We start from the raw sequence: 16,049 nt of genomic DNA, 5'->3' as shown, positions 1-16,049 counted from the left end.
ATGTTTTAACTTTATATAATACTGCCTTATGATTGGTTAAGAAAACAATTCTCAAACTTCTAATTTTCACGGTACTGAGAGATGTTACATAAATATAATAAAAAGATAGAGATATTAAAAAAAAAAAAAAAAAAAAAAAAAAGAGTAAAATTTATGTCTTTCTGCGATAGAGGATGAAATAATTTTGTCTTAATTAAACATAACTTACTCCATTTTTGCTTACATCGTTTACTTTATCCGACTTTATTAATTTTTCATTAATATTTATATATTATACATTTATAATTAAAATGAATTTCATATTATGAAATAAAAAAATATTAGTTTTCTACAGAATTACATGTAATTATTTTTTAAATGTTCCTCCCTGAGGATATAATATTTGCCGCTTATTAATTCTGTCGAGAAGTACGACATCTGTATATAGATGTCGCTACAATGTTTTGAACTTGGATTCCAGTAGATTTAATTTCTTTTTTAGTCACCTGAACAATTCCTAAGTGAATAATTTCTTGCAAGGAAATTCATATGGTTATAAAAGATAATTCGATGAGTTTTGGAGAGTTTTATAATTTCCACTGTTATAAAATATCTTAATCTTTCATCTATTCATAATATAACTATACATTTAATATTTAAAATATTTTAGTAATAAGATTGATTTTATACTCTACGTACAGACAGATTTTGTTTTTACTTTTAAATATCAGTATCATGAAACCTATGGGGGAAACGAAAGTTTCTGGCGCCAAAATTACTAATTCAGAGGTTAGTGTAAATATTTTTATTTTATTTTCTTTTCATTCTTTCATCAATATCGTTCAAAGGTTTAACCACAAATTAGATTCTTTTGCTTATGAAACAAATTAAAGAAATAGATTAGTCTAAGAATGAATTTTTGTTTAATATTTTGAGTAACAACTTACAATATGTGATAAAAGTTTATCCTATGTGACGGTTGATTCTATTTAAATTATTAAATAAAGGAATATTAGTAGAAATATTTAAAAGAATGTTTGTTTATCAACAAAATTTTAATGTAATTATTGAAAAGAATACATTTTAATAAAAGATTATATTAATCGTGCCTTTGTTCGATCAAAGGTGGTATATCACAATTTTCTCTGTTTTATCGAAACAGGCTAAGGTCAGAAAGTATTTGCACGTTTTGCAGCCAGCAGCTACTAATAAAGAGAACCTGGTAGGTCCTGGAAGACCGTTCAACGATGCAATAAAGAAGTATTCAAACATATTTACTTATTTATATTGTAAATGTGATAAATTTATCTTATCAAGAATTAATATGATGTTACGATTTTATATTTCAGGGATATTAAAAACACATTGGAAAAACAAAAAAAAGAAAGCACAACATGTAAAAAAATCGATTACAAACATAAGGCAATTCAAACAGACAGGGAAGAAAAGATTAAAATTGAAGTAGATGATTTGACCTCCGAAGGTATATATAGAATTGCTCTTGTAATAAATGTATATAATATTATGAAGTTGTATAGGTTTTGATTATATTTTCATCTTTTTGTTATAGCTGGTCCAAGTGAGAATTATTGGGAAGTATTAGCAGAAAGACGACGAATAGCTCTTGATGATGCATTAGAAGAAAACAAAGAACTACATGAACGTGTATCAAAATTGCAAGAAGAGAATCGTTTATGTAAAGAAATGTTGGATGAAACACGGGCTTTAGTTGAAGTTTTACAAGTAAGATAACAAAATATATTGTAATCAGTAGTTAATGATTGGCTCTTATCATAATTGTTTATTTACAGGAAATGATTGAGGATGACAGAAATGACATACACAATTCTTTGGAAGATAGTGCTCTTTAATTTTATATTAGATATTTAAAAGTATTAAAAATGTCAATTGTGTATATTATCTCCATATTGGTGGAAAGCTTAAACAGAGATTTAAGACTAAACAAATTTTTATATATTTTATATTTAGGAGTTTCGATTTTTTTATTGTATGTCAGCCAATAATCGAACATTAGAAAAATACAATGTAAATATAAATATTATGAGAAACGTTGAGATAATTTTGAAGATATATCTTTGATTGTAGTATGGAACGATTAATTGATTGTGCATATCTATACATAATTAAATATTATGCATCGAAGAAAATTATATGTGTAAGTAAATGATGAGACTAAAAAATATCTTCTTTTCTAAAAGATATTTTATATAACAAAATTTATATAACTATCTTTTATTTTTTTTCTTCCTTAGGTGAGTTTGTCTTTTGTTCCGTTTGTTCCTGTTTCGATGCTAAAAATTGTGCCAAATGAAGTATCGACACAATGTTAGACATATATTCTGTCACGTCTTCTTTTTTAATAGTTTTCAATTGTGCTACGACCGAATGATAAACGCGATGGGCAGTTTTTGTAGACAATTGTCCAATCGTTTGTACGGTGTGCAAGACCTTATTCTCATCAGCAGAGATTGGATCTATAACATATAAATGGATAATGATAAAAAAAAAAAATTAATGTTCTAATTCTTTTATAATTAATAGTAAAAAATTAATAACATACTTGGCACAGTCTCTTCTCCATCGACAGCAGGGAAATAATGGTCTAACAAACGATTGATAAGAACACTGGTATTATCTACACCTTGAACAGCTATACTACCATACTGAGTATTCAATAATTCGTTCGTTTTTGCTATGCTTATTTCTTTGAGCGCTGAAGCATGTTGAGTTGCTGAAGCCTTTGCGGAATGAAGTTTCTCTATCGTGGGATGAAGGGAACTGCACATTACAGCTTTAGCGGCGTCATAAATCTAACAAACAAATTATCAATTATTTTATTTATTTATCGTTCATGAATAATTTACATATGTCTATATAGATTGTCATTATCAAAACTCGAAATTCATACAAACCTGTTGCGGTGGTTTCTTAACAATCGGAACTTTCTTTTCAACGATGTCAAGTCCTTCACAGAGTTTCTGATCAACGGCATTTATTTGTCCTTCAAATTTCTTCGCCAATGGCGCTGCGATTGGTACCGCGGTTGCAGTAGCATAATTAAGTCCAACCTCGGCGTAATTCAGTGCCCAGTTTATTAAATGATGAGAATCTTTTAGATAAGAATACGTCGATCCTGTCTTCTCCATAGCCGTATGAATAACGGGAATATTTTTTACACGATTTAATACCTCCAATTGTGGACCATTTTCTTGCTTAATTTCCGCCATTCTTGATTTATTCTTTTTTTAAGCTGTTAAACAAGAGAGACCTTTTGTAATGTCATTAATATCATTAATATCATTAATTTTAACATAAATACATTAAGTTTTATTACGTCATCGCATACATATAATTGTTTTAACTGGTTTATGAAAATTTATTAAAATGTTTTTATTAAATTTATTAAATGTTTTTATGTATGTATATACATATATATTTATGTATGTTTATAATTTTTCACTCTATCATCGATATTTTCGCATAATTGATTTGTTCATTATAGTTACGTCAGATCTTGAATGAAATTATATTTTGACCTATGTAACTCATCGTACTTATTTTAGAAGGTCGTAAAGATGTCCTTGAGTATTTATTTTAATGACTATGTGATTATCTAAATAATCAGACAAATTTATATTGAACATATATATACACATATTAACTTGTATACGATTCGTCTAATGTTTCCTTTCAATTTTTTTTTCTTTTTTTTTTATTATTCAAATTAATTAACATATATCTTGTCTCACGCGTCTGACTTTTTTTTACGTTTCGTTCGTTTATACACTTTCTTGATCAATGCAAATTAAGAAAAAAAAAAAAAAAAAAAAAAAAAAAATTATTAACGACTTATGTAAATGATGTTATCATTGTTTCATAAGAGTAGATTTCCAAGATTTTTTTTATTATTTACATTTTAAAACGAACGTCTTCTAATCGTTGACCTAATATTATCGAGATACCCTTCCATAGGAATATTTTTATCTAAACACTTAGTCTAATTTTATTGAACTATTTCTATTGTGACACGGATATACACTCTTGAGAATGAAAAAAAAAAGAGAGAGAAAGAGAATGAGCGATCGAATGTTCGATCGATCGGTCAACGTTAAAAAAAAAAAAAAAAAAAAAAAAATGAGAGAAATACCTCAAAGAGAAAAGGAGAAACTCGTATCGTCGTCAATAATAATTCAATACAACGTCACATCAGAAAGTATTTTCTTTTACTCTCTATTAATTATATCTGAAAATAGACTAAATCCTCTATCCATTCTTTTTTTTTTTTTTTTAATAATTATTAAATCGATTCAATTAATAGAAAGTTAAAAAAAAAAAGAATGATATATATATATATATATATATATGCTTAATAGAGTGATTTATAAATGAATGAATGAATGAATTAAAAATAAGAAAAAATAATAATTGGAAGGTCGTTCATAAGACGAGTTCTATTTTCAATTGGATTACATCGTTAATCGATAAATCGATTCTTTAATGATCCTTTGTTTTTTTTTTTTTGTATATAAACTACAACATAATGAGAATGCATTTATTTTCTGGTTTTTTTTTTCTTGCTTTCTCCTCCTAACAATTTTTTTTTTTTAAGAGAGGATGCAACACGATCGTCTCTTCCTAAAAAGAGAATCGCGAATTTAACTCGATAAGCTTCGATCACGTAAGTATGTAAAACTTTTATCGATATTAAAAGGAAATTGTATGAAAAAGAAATTAAAAAAAAAGAATTAACAGAACAAGAGAAGAATAAACTATAAAAGAAAGTATATAGAAAAGACTTGTGAAGTATGCGATAATATATATATATATATATATATATATATATACAGCGAAACAGTCGAATTATAAACTGTGTACGTGCACATATTCACGTATATATTCTTTTTACAAACTTTGACCGTGACAGAAATACGCGTTAATTTTCTTTCTCTCTCTCTTTCTATCTCTCTTTATTTATCTATCTATCTCTGTCTCTATCATATCTAACAAAGTATAATATTATTTAACAAATGGATTATTTTATTTTCAAAAGTATACTTACAATAAAACACGATTTAAAATGACTTTAAGTTGTCGAACTAACACCAATTACGTTCTACTTCGTATTAAGAGATACTGAACGTTATTATTGCCGGCTTATGTGAATGTCTATCTCCTATATAATATCTTTTCGTTGGTCAGCGAGGAAGAGGAAATACCAATAAGCGACGAGGAAATAAAAACGTTGTTGACTTGATGAAATGTCCGACGGTGGGAAGGTAAAGTGACAAAGTACAATGCAGCGCCATCTTAAACAACGTATCGATTGAAATAAGTACCCTCGTTCTTACTATCATTCCATTTCTTTCTTTGTACATTTATTTTAATATTTCCATTCTAAATTAATAGTTTCATATATAATGAACGCTTTATAAGTCTGTATAGAAGAAAAATAATAATAATTATATATATCAAATTTTCAATGTATGACTTTTTTTTTTATTGGTGGTACGATGAATCATAAGTACGGCCCTGTTATTCCTTACATTGCGTAGTATAAAAGTACGTCTTGTTGATTTCATGACGTGGAGGTTAAAACGTTGGCACTTGTTGCTGATGAATTACGTGTTGATTTGTAATAGACGGTACTTTAAATTGTACTATGCTCTCATGATAAATAATATTTTGCGAATCAGATTTAGCGGGAAAATATGAGTCACGATGAAATGCAAGTCTAGTATATCATTGCGTTATATTTTTGTATTATTTACCTTGAACTATCGTAGACTATATAAATCGATTTTAAAAGATGATAAAAATATGATAAAAATCAATGTATATAAGTATAAAAAGTCTTTTTATTTGTGCTGATATATATATATGAATTATTATTATTATCATTATAAAATATGTTATATTTATATTTTTCTTAATCTAGTTTTATAATATTATTTAAGAAATGTAGATTTTATTTTAAAACGTATTTTATAAAGAAGAAGATTTTATGAGTAATCTGATTGAAATTCATATATCTAAGATAACGAAAATCAACAATGCAGGGAAGCCTGATAGACTTTAATGTTGTCATTCGAATATAATATTCAAAGGTTGAAATGCTTCTCTCCGAGTTATCTCTGTTTATCAATTACATATATAGATTTGTAAGCTATTATTCTTCTTTTAATATCACATATGGAATAGATAAACAAATATGAACTTTGGATTAGAAATTTGAAATATATTACGAAAGGATTTGAAATGCAGACGACAATATGATATAAATAGAAATTTCAAGATCGTTTTTCAAGAATACGATTTATATTAATCTACTTATATTTTTCTTTTCTTTTCTTTTTTTTTTTTTTTTTTTTTTTCTTACGAACAATATTTTTACTTTATTGAGAGAAATACGTTTGATTAAATGATATTAATTATATAATTGAAATATAATGAATTATGATAAAAAAAAATGCTTATAAAGATAAAATAATGTAAATTATTAGAAATTATTTTGAATTCGAGTTTTGGTTATTTGACGTTTGATTGTTAACGTTCTCGCCTTTACGAGGACTAGTTAACTCGACAACTTTTTCATTGATCGCATTTATGTATTGTGTAAGTTGTAAAAATTCCAAGAGAAAAGCGATATATCTTCTTAGATTATCCTTGTTAAGAGTTTTCGTACGATGAATGATATTTATATAGACGCGTCGAGCTGCTTTATTGGATAAACGGCCGACGGTTTGTAAACTATGAAGGAGTTTGTCCTCTTCCTCTGTTTTCATAGTAGAATCTGTTAAGTGAAAGTTCACGTTATTTCCATTGCTTATTGCTTTCAACCTTTCTCTTTGACTCTTTCCTATTTAATTTTTTTATTCCGTATTTATTTTATTTCTACTTTCTCGCATATAATTACTCACCAGTATGATCTTCTTCTTCAATGGCAGGAAAATATGCATCTATCAAATTGTCCATGACTATCGCGGTATTGTCCAATCTTTTTACGGCCGCTGTACCATAATGAGTTTCCAAAATTTGATTCGCTTTGTTCCAGCTTAGATCTCTCAGATTTGTAGCTTGTTCTATTAATGCGTCGTTCACATGATAAATCGTTGAAACTGCTGGTTGAACTTTCTTTACGGCTAGACCGTAGGCATTCGCTAAAATCTAAAAAAAAAAAAAAAAAAAAGAAAAAAAAAGAAAAAGAAAAAAAGAGGTAAAGATAATTTCGAAGGAGAGAATATTTTTTTTTTTTTTCGATGGGAGAAAATATATTTGCTTTATATGTAAGTTCTTCCTGTTACGTTCTCACGAAGCAAAGATCGATTTACCTACCTGCTCGGGTTTCTCCTTCACCAATGGTACTCTTTCTTCGATTTTGTCGAGACCGAGGCAGAGCGTGTGGTCGACAAAATGAATAGGATTCTCGAGTTTCTTAGCTAGGGGAGTGGCTATGGGTACAGCATGTCTGGTAGCACTCTCGAAAGAACTTTCAGCTGTTGTTAGAGCCCAATGTACCAACCAATGTGAACCTTTCAACTTAGTATAAGTTTCTACCGATTTTGTTAAAGCCATTTCAATCATCGGAAGCTCGAGAACACGATGGAAAACTTCGAAGTGAGGTAGCTGTGGAGCTTCTATAGCCATTTTTATTTCGACGAAAAATTTCTGAGAAAAAATTTTTGAAAATATTATTCGTATAAATTAATATAATAAGTGAATAATTCTTTGACACTGATAAAATCTATCATCAACCTACATATATATATATACCTATATCTTATTTTTTGTCTTTGATCTTATCATCTGATACAATTTATTTCTTATCTTCGATTAAGTTTAGAATACATTAAATGTAACACAAAGTTTTAATTCTACAGATAACTATATATATATATATATATATATATATATATATATATATATATATATAACAATAATAATCCTCGAAATTATTATATACGAGGTGTTTATATTTCTCAAGTACGTTTGTGTTGAATATATATATTTATATATATATATATTTTTTTTTTTATTAGCTAAATACATATTATACGAACAAGATTCAAATGTAACGTTTAGAAAGTATTTAATTTTTCTTGTATCTTTCTATGAGAATATAATACAAAATTAAAATCAGTCATGTTTCTTGTTGCGACAAGCGTTGATGAGGTCAACGGAATGAAATTCCATGCATCGTTCACTGGAGATACGTGAACGCTATGCTTCTTCCTACTTTCTCGAACGAAAACGACCCTTCTATAATAGATAAAAGCGTCTCGCGATAGTCTAGAAATATCTTTCTAGCGTGCGTCGGTGCATTTTAAATGAGGAAACTTCGTTATCCACAGCGATCTCACCAAGTTTAAATTCTTTCATAATGTATTTAAAAGATTTTAAAAAGATAATTTAAATATAAAAGAAATATGTTTGTTAATTCTCATATGGAAATTAAATGTAAATTTTTAAACATATCAATATATAACAAATATATATATATATATATATATATATATATATATGTATATATGTATTATATATATAATACACTTACGTATTAAAATTAGAATAAACCCATTCTTAAACAAAGGTATAACATATATATATATATCACAATTTATGTTCCCTATTAATGTTCTTTCCTTATAAAAATTGTTAAAGATTCTAGAATTCAATGTTGGCGAAGTAAAAAAATAAGAAGAATTGTTAAATAAATTGTATACTTACGTATTCGATAACAATTCCTCTTGAATTTCAAAGGTTACTTGAGTTTACAGGAACAACGAACGAAAATACGTCCTCCCTTTGTGGTAGATGACACGCGTCTGATGCGTTACCTTCCACGAACTCGTAAAGCAACGTATTGCGCATGCGCAATAGAAATGCATGGCGGCTTTCGTTTCATTCACGCATAGGGAATTTTCAATCTCGTTTTAAATAAACATTTATATATTCTTAAATAGTAACATACTTTTCAATGACGATTCGTATACTTTATAGATACATTTATTTTTCACCAATAATAATAACATCGAATTACAGTAGAACCAATACAGGTAATTAGACGTTCGACTCTTATATTTACGATTATTGTTAAAAACGGTGAAATTGACGATCCTTCCTTATTTAACGTTAACATATTTAACACGCCTTAATTGTAATATCCCGAATCATTATACAATACGTAGATATATGTATATGAAAAGAAGAAGAACAAACAAAAATATATTAAGACGAAAGGAAAATGAAAAAGAAAAGAAAAATAAAGTGCGAGATTAATGTGATAATATATATCTCATTCCCCCTTTTTTCCTCTCTCTCTCTCTCTTTCTTCTTCTTTCTATCTCATTCTCTCTAAACGTTATAGATATGTACTTTTATCATAAGAACGGAGTTAGTAAAAATAATGAGTTGTATCTTGGAAATTTTCTCGAATAAGTAAAATCAATATTTTTGTTCTCCTTCTTCTTCCTTTTTTTTCCCTCATTCCTTTACACATTATCAATTAAGAACGTTTACCGGTTACACGACGACGCGAAGAAGAAGAAGAAGAAGGTGACAATGCCGATGACAATGATGTTGTTGTTGATGATGATGATGATGATGATGATGACGATGACGATGAAGAAACAGCAGTAGAAGTCGTAATATTTCTATGTGCCATTGACCTTGGCGCGTAATCGAGAAGCTTTCCGTCGGTAGGGGAAAGAAACCCACCCGAGACAGTTTCCAGGCTTTGCTTTGTTACTCGATACCGTTTATCGGTGGATCGGAAATCATCGATGTGTGGTTGTTGTGGTTCTGTTGTAGATCCTGCATTCGACGCATCTTTAATGACGTTGTTGTCGTCGTCATTGTCGTCCCGGTGCCTGTTATCATTGTTGTATTTTCTGTCCCTGTCCTTGTTCCTGTCGAGTTCATTGATGCTGTCGTTGTTGTAGTCACCGTGTCCCGTATGTTGGGAGGATCGACGAGTATTGCCGCTAATTGTTCCTGAAGAAAAATCGCTCGCAGAATAAGTGAGTTGATTTTTTTTTTCTAAATGAATTCGATCTGATCGTTTAATAAAGAAAAAAGTATTCCCGTATTATTTTTCTTCATTTAATTAATATATTATATTGAAGGTGTTCTTAATTAAACACAAAAAACTTGAAATATCTTTGTTGTTTTGGAAGACATGAAAAAGTATGAAAGAAAAAACAAAAAAAAGAAGAAATTTGTTATTTGTTAATAGTTACTTGTTACATTAATGAATGAGTTACAATGTGATTGAAAATGTAAAAAGAAAGTTATCATCGTCACGGCAGAATTACTCTTTTTCCATTTTATTTATTTCTTTTTCTTTTTTTTTTCTCTTTTCTTTTTTTCAGAGTTAACACGTTGAGATGGGAAAGATTGCAACAGGGTTTTACCATTCGATTCTTTATTTCGATCAAAAGAAAAAAAAAAAAAAATAAAAAAATAAAAAAATAAAAAAAAAATATATATATATATAACGTTAACAAAACAGCAATATTATCTATATATTAAGTATAATAAATTTCGTTGAAATAATTAAAAGAATAAAAAGAAAATTAAAACAAATGTCGTTGAAAGAACCGTGCCGATAATTCTCTTCTTTTTTATACATAATAAACACATTCTCGTTCGGTATCTTCGGTCTCCAGTGGGTGAAAAAGGATGAAAAAAGAAAGGAAAGGAAGGAAAAAAGGTAAAGAAGAGATAAAATCAAATCATTCCAAGGATTCATGCGAGCAACGACGGACTGTCCTCGTGCTAAGACGTCGTCGAGCCCGTCGTCGTCCTCGTCTTCGTCGCCGACGTCGGACCGAGTACTTACGCACCAGCAACCTACTCGTATTCGTTCCGAGTTTCCGTACCACAGAACGGATCGTCACGGACATCTGCTTCGTCTTCGCTGTCTCTCCCTTTTCGATTATAGATACCGCCTACGCATCAAAATCAAATCCTTTGCCAATTCTCTCTATCTCATTTCGTAATCATCAATTCATCATTATATTTTTTTATTTTTATTTCTTTTTTTTTCTTTAATTTTTTTTTTTTTTCTTTTAATTTTTCTATTATCTTAAGAAGGACCGAGTCAATAGGAGAGAGATATTATGTATATAATATTAAAATTATATATGCACGTATCTATTATTATTCGTTAGGGTGGTTTCAGGTCGACCTGAATCTCTTTTTTTTTTTTTTTTTTTTTAAAGGAAAAAGAAAAAGTATTCCATTAATTTGACCAAGATCCATTGATATACAAATCAGAATCGTCATCCATATTATATATTGTCGCTTCAAAATTTCGTTCTATGTTGTAACTTTTATGCATCGCATAGGTGATATAATATTTGATACGAAAGAGACTGTAATCGATGATAAAGAAAGGAAAGAAAAGAGAGCTCAAATCGACCTCGAACCATTTTCGAAATCGGCTAATTTCGGATCTAAGATTCGGAGATTCGACCTTCAAAGTGGCATCCGTTAGCGTCAGTAAACGTCGAGAGATCCTGATGAGAAGTTTGCCAATCCATCGTGGGGTTTTAGCGGCTAAAGATGTTGCACCATTTACGAGATGAACTATGCGTCTTGCTGATTCTCTTGTCAATAGGACGAGCAATTGTTCCAAGCTTGCTGGACGTGCTTGATTCTCGGGTTCGGGTAGGCTCAATATGGTCCATAATTCTTTAGCTTTCTGCAAAGCTAATTTTGGATCCGTTGCAAGCTAAAAAAAGAAACAAAATTATTTATATTTTAATGAATATTATGATTTATGATTTTACAAATAGAAAAGAGCTTACCAATTCTATTACATAGAAAAATACGTGAATGCATTCGGTTCCTTGATCTTTGAGAGCTCGAGCCTCAGCCAGTGTACGACGTGTCAATCTCCTTTGTAATTTTATTGAAAATCTTGCACCGTGTTTAATCGTACGAGTCGTCTTGCTGACAGGTTCGTTCGTATCAACTTCTGTAACGTAAGAAGAAAATAATAATAAAAAAAAAAAAAAAGAAAAGAAAAAAGAAAATAAAAAGAATTAAATTCTTTAACTGTCGGATTTGAATTATTAATATTTTATACTTTTGTATAATATATTAAAATTATTCCGTTATAATTTTAATACATTAATATATTAATTCCGGAATTTATTTATCAATTCAATATATTGGAAATATACTTGAGAAAATACATTGGATAAAAATATATTGATAAAAATATATTGATATAAATTTCTTAAATAATACGTATAGGGTAAAAAGAAATAATACCATCGATTGTTTTATCAGCTGGGTCACCAGGTAAATATCGATCAACGTATTGATCTGCAACAGTTAAAGCACCGTCCAATGTGTCGACTGCAATACTGGCAGCGTGACTTCCAATTTGCTTCATGCTACCAGCACGCATTAGAACCGGTCTTAAAATTTTATTTGCTACGTATTCTCGAGTATTCCAATACATCTATATGACAAAAAAGAAATGAATAAAATAATAATATCATTAGACATGCATAAAGAGTATAAAATGATTGACAAATCTTAAGAAAAATTGTTAATTGATCACCTGTTGAGGAGGAATATGTACCGCCGGTACTCTGTGCTCAACAATATCGATCCCTTTACAAAGTAGCTGATCGATCGTCATAATTGGTCCATTAAAAGTATAGATCGCTGGTTTAGCCGAAGCTGCTGCTAGTGCCAAAGATTGTTCCGCTGCATCGAGACTCCAATTCATCAGATAATTCGAACTCTAAATACAATTTTATTATTTTTTTTTTTTTTATCATACTATTACTATTACAATTAAGAGAATATTTATTAAAGAAAACAAAAAGAAAAGCCGAGTAATGATTACAAAAGTGAGTCAGAATTATTAAAAAGTTGCTATGCGATCGTTTAATATCATTTTAATAATAAAAAAAGACTAATTATCTATATAAAAACACTTTCGCAATCATCAATTGCTCAAAATTCTTCGAAGATGACGTAATTGTCAATCGAAGAAAAAAGTGATAAATCGATGGTACCTTTATTCTTTTGTAAACATGTCCAGCAATGTGTATACTACTTTCGACGATTGGTAGACTCGATAGTTTCGTTATCGATTCAAATTGCGGTAGATCCGAATGGACCCTTTTCGCGTTGGTTCGTGCCATCTGTGATCGTCGCTAAGAAAAAAAAAAAAAAAAGAAACGAAAGTATATTTTTGCAAAAGAAAATGTTCTACCTTAGATGATATATATACTTCATGTATGTACAGATACATATGTATGAAATTTGAATAATCTCATGTTAAAGAAATGTCATCTGAAAAAAAAGAGAAAGAGAGAGAGAGAGGGAAAGAGAGAGAGAGAGAGAGAGAGAGAGAGAGAGAGAGAGAGAGAGAGAGAAAGAGAAAGTGGAACAAATAGAAATGACGTCTCACGATAAAGAGCAATGACATTTCTCTCTTCTGTCTTATCGATCAGTAACATCGTTGTTATTACGATCCATGACGATCGTGAAAGTCGAATGAGACGAAAGACAGAGTGCATCGATTTTTTTGACAATTTTATGCCTGTATGCGAAATTTTTATTCAATTATCGTAAGAAGAGAGAGAGAGAGAGAGAGAGAGAGAAATGAGAAAAATTTGTCTCGTGATTAAGTCATGATCGAAAGACCCGAAGCGTCTTATCGAATTTATCCAAGATCATCGAAATCATTTTAACCTTTTGTAGAATATGGAGATGATGATTTCAATGTATATATTCCTATCTTTCACCTCTTTTATAAAATTAAATGATCGCAAGTTCGATATAAAAAGAATCTTGTTTTATTCGTACGATCTTTTTCTTTTTTTCTTTTTTCTTTTTTTTATCGGTTAATTTTTCTAGATAAAGTACGATTGAAAGAAAGGAGAAATATTGAAAGGATTGCACATAGAAATGAGCGCCACTTTAATTAACGATTAAGTTAGCGTCACTTCGTTGGATACGCAAGCGCGAGAAAGTAATAATAACACGAAACAGATAACAGAGAAAAGTGAGAACGAACGAGAAAATAATTAAGAATAAGCCGGACAAGATAACGTGAAAGAAAACAAGAGAAGAAGAAGAAGAAGAGAGAGAGAGAGTAAGAGAGAGAGAGAGAGAGAGAGAGAGAGAGAGAGAGAGAGAGAGAAAGAGAGAGAGTGAACAGACCGAAAGAAGTATATATATATATATATATATATATATATATATATATTTATCTATTTATATAAATAGATAAATATCGTCTTCGAAAATCTTCAGGGTTTTAATGCACGTAATTTTCCAATAACAAATCGATCGACATTTCTAATTCTTTCCAAATTATTCTTTTATTTTTCTAACTATTTTAATTTTAATCTATTTAAGAGTATCCTCTTTTGTAAAAGGATTTTACAAGGATTTCCTCTAAAAGGATTTTCTCAAAAATAAAAGAAGGAAATAAAGTAATTTCATTCGAAGAGAATACGATATGATCGAAGTCGATTTATCGTTGCCATGTCACCTATTGCTCGTAAATCTTCTTTGTTTTCTAAGATCTTTCGTGACGGATAAATGATCGCTTTCAGAGTCTACTAATGATTCAACATCTTTCATTGAAACGATAAGATCTAGATTCTTTATTCCTTTTATTTACAGAAAAGATATTGATATTTGTTATTTATCGATCAATCGTAAATATTTATAAATTTATCCATCCATCTATTTTTATTTTACTACTATTTTATCACCTACACACACAGACATATATATATATATATATATATATATATATACATACATACATATTATTTCTTCGTACACACGTGTGTACGAAAATGTCAATTTCTCTGTTTCTGTTTTTTATTCATTCTCCTATCTTCAATACATACACACCCACATACACGTGCGCGCGCGCGCGAGTATATACACACGCGTACATGCACGCACACATATGTAAATATGCACGGACGATCATGATCATACATATGGAACGATTCCGATAGAGTATTGCAGAAATATCACGATCTTTACGTACCTCGGTAATCCGTACCTTTAAATTTTCGTCGACGATACAAACGCAGCCGATTACGCGTCGCCGGTTTGGATCCGACACAAGTGACACAGAATTAAAAGTCCGGTGTTTCGCCTGAGAAGGCGTCGTTGACTGCACGTCGAGAACTGCGAAACGGTATCTCTTAAGTTTGACCTATGACACATTGCCGATTACGTGCGGCCCGCGGAATGGCAACAGTAATGGCGCATCGCGAAAGAATCATCTTTTCTCTTTCTTTCTTATTCATTTTTATCCTCCTTCTCTATTTTTAATTCTTTCTCTTCCATCCATCGATTTTCGTTACATTTCTTTTCTAAATAGGATGAGATCGTTTAATTGGACTTCTTATACGTTCTCCATCGAAAAAGGGAAAATGAGAAGGGATAAATGGAAAAAAGGTATAATTATATAATCATCCAATTAATCCTTTATAATGACATATAATATTTTTTTTAAATCGAATACATATCTGTATTTTTGAAATCTTATTTTTCATTTTTATTTGATATTGACAAATTAACGTTATACGTGGTATAGCATAATTGTATTATAAATTATACATTATATAATATTTATTTTTAGGCATGAAAAAAAAAACAAAAAAAAAAAGAAAAAAGAAAAAAGAAAAGAAAAAGAAGGAAAAGAAGAAGAATTGTGTTATAAAGAGTTAACGTTATACTTTGATAGATTGATCGACAGGACCGAGTTAATGTTCGAAGTCTAGCCTCGTTAATTAAGTATCTAAGATATTGACAAAAGAAAATCATTAATTTATCGATTAACTAATTGGCAAATTTTCACAACTGTCTCGTTCTAAGTAAATCGATCGTATCTATTTAAAAAAGTTTTTTAATGAGCTAGATCGTCTACTTTTGATTACTTCTCCTCCTATTATCATCCTCTAAAGGATTCTCTCTCTTTCTCTCTCTCTCTCTCTCTCTCTCTCTCTCTCTCTCTTCCCCTCTCTTTCCCTCTCACTACCAAGAAAGAAAAAGGA

At 29.6% G+C, this 16,049-nt stretch overlaps 4 protein-coding genes across 8 annotated transcripts; 1 reads left to right on the top strand and 3 right to left on the bottom strand.

Moving 5' to 3' along the window:
• Positions 1 to 439: 439 nt before the first annotated feature.
• LOC118439779 (uncharacterized) lies at positions 440 to 3,250 on the top strand. Of its 3 annotated transcripts, none has more exons than XM_035861877.2 (5): positions 440 to 768; positions 1,175 to 1,239; positions 1,329 to 1,462; positions 1,550 to 1,722; positions 1,791 to 3,250. In XM_035861877.2, the coding sequence occupies exons 1-5, from the start codon at positions 715 to 717 to the stop codon at positions 1,848 to 1,850; spliced, it is 486 nt and encodes a 161-aa protein (XP_035717770.2). In that variant the 5' UTR covers positions 440 to 714; the 3' UTR covers positions 1,851 to 3,250. The 3 variants fall into 3 exon arrangements, with proteins under 3 accessions (XP_035717770.2, XP_035717769.2, XP_085520696.1); XM_035861876.2 differs by having other exon boundaries at positions 1,142 to 1,239; XM_085664570.1 differs by lacking the exon at positions 440 to 768 and adding an exon at positions 846 to 1,039 and having other exon boundaries at positions 1,142 to 1,239.
• On the bottom strand, positions 2,092 to 5,260 carry LOC146873167 (lipid storage droplets surface-binding protein 2-like). Its single transcript, XM_085664569.1, has 4 exons — positions 5,060 to 5,260; positions 2,913 to 3,250; positions 2,561 to 2,810; positions 2,092 to 2,474 (listed from the first exon to the last, which is right to left on the bottom strand). Exons 2-4 carry the CDS (start codon positions 3,225 to 3,227, stop codon positions 2,233 to 2,235), a joined length of 807 nt encoding a protein of 268 aa, XP_085520695.1. The 5' UTR covers positions 3,228 to 3,250; positions 5,060 to 5,260; the 3' UTR covers positions 2,092 to 2,232.
• Positions 5,261 to 5,913: 653 nt separating this feature from the next.
• LOC118439778 (lipid storage droplets surface-binding protein 2-like) lies at positions 5,914 to 8,878 on the bottom strand. The gene is made up of 4 exons (XM_035861875.2): positions 8,725 to 8,878; positions 7,333 to 7,665; positions 6,918 to 7,164; positions 5,914 to 6,790 (listed from the first exon to the last, which is right to left on the bottom strand). Exons 2-4 carry the CDS (start codon positions 7,642 to 7,644, stop codon positions 6,504 to 6,506), a joined length of 846 nt encoding a protein of 281 aa, XP_035717768.1. The 5' UTR covers positions 7,645 to 7,665; positions 8,725 to 8,878; the 3' UTR covers positions 5,914 to 6,503.
• Positions 8,879 to 8,987: 109 nt separating this feature from the next.
• Positions 8,988 to 15,189, bottom strand: Lsd-1 (lipid storage droplet-1). Of its 3 annotated transcripts, none has more exons than XM_035888192.2 (8): positions 15,035 to 15,189; positions 13,035 to 13,175; positions 12,572 to 12,757; positions 12,277 to 12,469; positions 11,808 to 11,977; positions 11,474 to 11,731; positions 10,838 to 10,946; positions 8,988 to 9,990 (listed from the first exon to the last, which is right to left on the bottom strand). In XM_035888192.2, exons 2-8 carry the CDS (start codon positions 13,161 to 13,163, stop codon positions 9,503 to 9,505), a joined length of 1,533 nt encoding a protein of 510 aa, XP_035744085.2. In that variant the 5' UTR covers positions 13,164 to 13,175; positions 15,035 to 15,189; the 3' UTR covers positions 8,988 to 9,502. The 3 variants fall into 3 exon arrangements, with proteins under 3 accessions (XP_035744085.2, XP_085520693.1, XP_085520694.1); XM_085664567.1 differs by having other exon boundaries at positions 15,050 to 15,181; XM_085664568.1 differs by having other exon boundaries at positions 9,595 to 9,990; positions 10,842 to 10,946; positions 15,035 to 15,188.
• Between the last annotated feature and the right edge of the window lie 860 nt (positions 15,190 to 16,049).

Source organism: Vespa mandarinia, chromosome 2, assembly GCF_050613455.1.
Source record: "Vespa mandarinia isolate Hongniang chromosome 2, ASM5061345v1, whole genome shotgun sequence".
NCBI lineage: Eukaryota > Metazoa > Arthropoda > Insecta > Hymenoptera > Vespidae > Vespa > Vespa mandarinia.
This window is presented reverse-complemented; position numbering and strand designations above follow the sequence as displayed.

What these genes read in the sequence shown, in the direction of transcription:
- LOC118439779 (XM_035861876.2), top strand. Translation starts at nt 715, where the DNA reads ATGAAACCTATGGGGGAAACGAAAGTTTCTGGCGCCAAAATTACTAAT. An exon ending in TTCAACGATGCAATAAAGAA is followed by an intron (nt 1,240 to 1,328) that starts GTATTCAAACAT and finishes TTTATATTTCAG; the next exon opens with GGATATTAAAAACACATTGG. An exon ending in AGATGATTTGACCTCCGAAG is followed by an intron (nt 1,463 to 1,549) that starts GTATATATAGAA and finishes TTTTTGTTATAG; the next exon opens with CTGGTCCAAGTGAGAATTAT.
- Lsd-1 (XM_035888192.2), bottom strand. Translation starts at nt 13,163, where the DNA reads ATGGCACGAACCAACGCGAAAAGGGTCCATTCGGATCTACCGCAATTT. An exon ending in TTTTCTATGTAATAGAATTG is followed by an intron (nt 11,732 to 11,807) that starts GTAAGCTCTTTT and finishes TTCTTTTTTTAG; the next exon opens with CTTGCAACGGATCCAAAATT. An exon ending in TACGAGTAGGTTGCTGGTGC is followed by an intron (nt 9,991 to 10,837) that starts GTAAGTACTCGG and finishes ATTTTTCTTCAG; the next exon opens with GAACAATTAGCGGCAATACT.
- LOC146873167 (XM_085664569.1), bottom strand. Translation starts at nt 3,227, where the DNA reads ATGGCGGAAATTAAGCAAGAAAATGGTCCACAATTGGAGGTATTAAAT. An exon ending in TTAAGAAACCACCGCAACAG is followed by an intron (nt 2,811 to 2,912) that starts GTTTGTATGAAT and finishes TTTGTTTGTTAG; the next exon opens with ATTTATGACGCCGCTAAAGC. An exon ending in TGGAGAAGAGACTGTGCCAA is followed by an intron (nt 2,475 to 2,560) that starts GTATGTTATTAA and finishes TATATGTTATAG; the next exon opens with ATCCAATCTCTGCTGATGAG.
- LOC118439778 (XM_035861875.2), bottom strand. Translation starts at nt 7,644, where the DNA reads ATGGCTATAGAAGCTCCACAGCTACCTCACTTCGAAGTTTTCCATCGT. An exon ending in TGAAGGAGAAACCCGAGCAG is followed by an intron (nt 7,165 to 7,332) that starts GTAGGTAAATCG and finishes TTTTTTTTTTAG; the next exon opens with ATTTTAGCGAATGCCTACGG. An exon ending in TGAAGAAGAAGATCATACTG is followed by an intron (nt 6,791 to 6,917) that starts GTGAGTAATTAT and finishes TTCACTTAACAG; the next exon opens with ATTCTACTATGAAAACAGAG.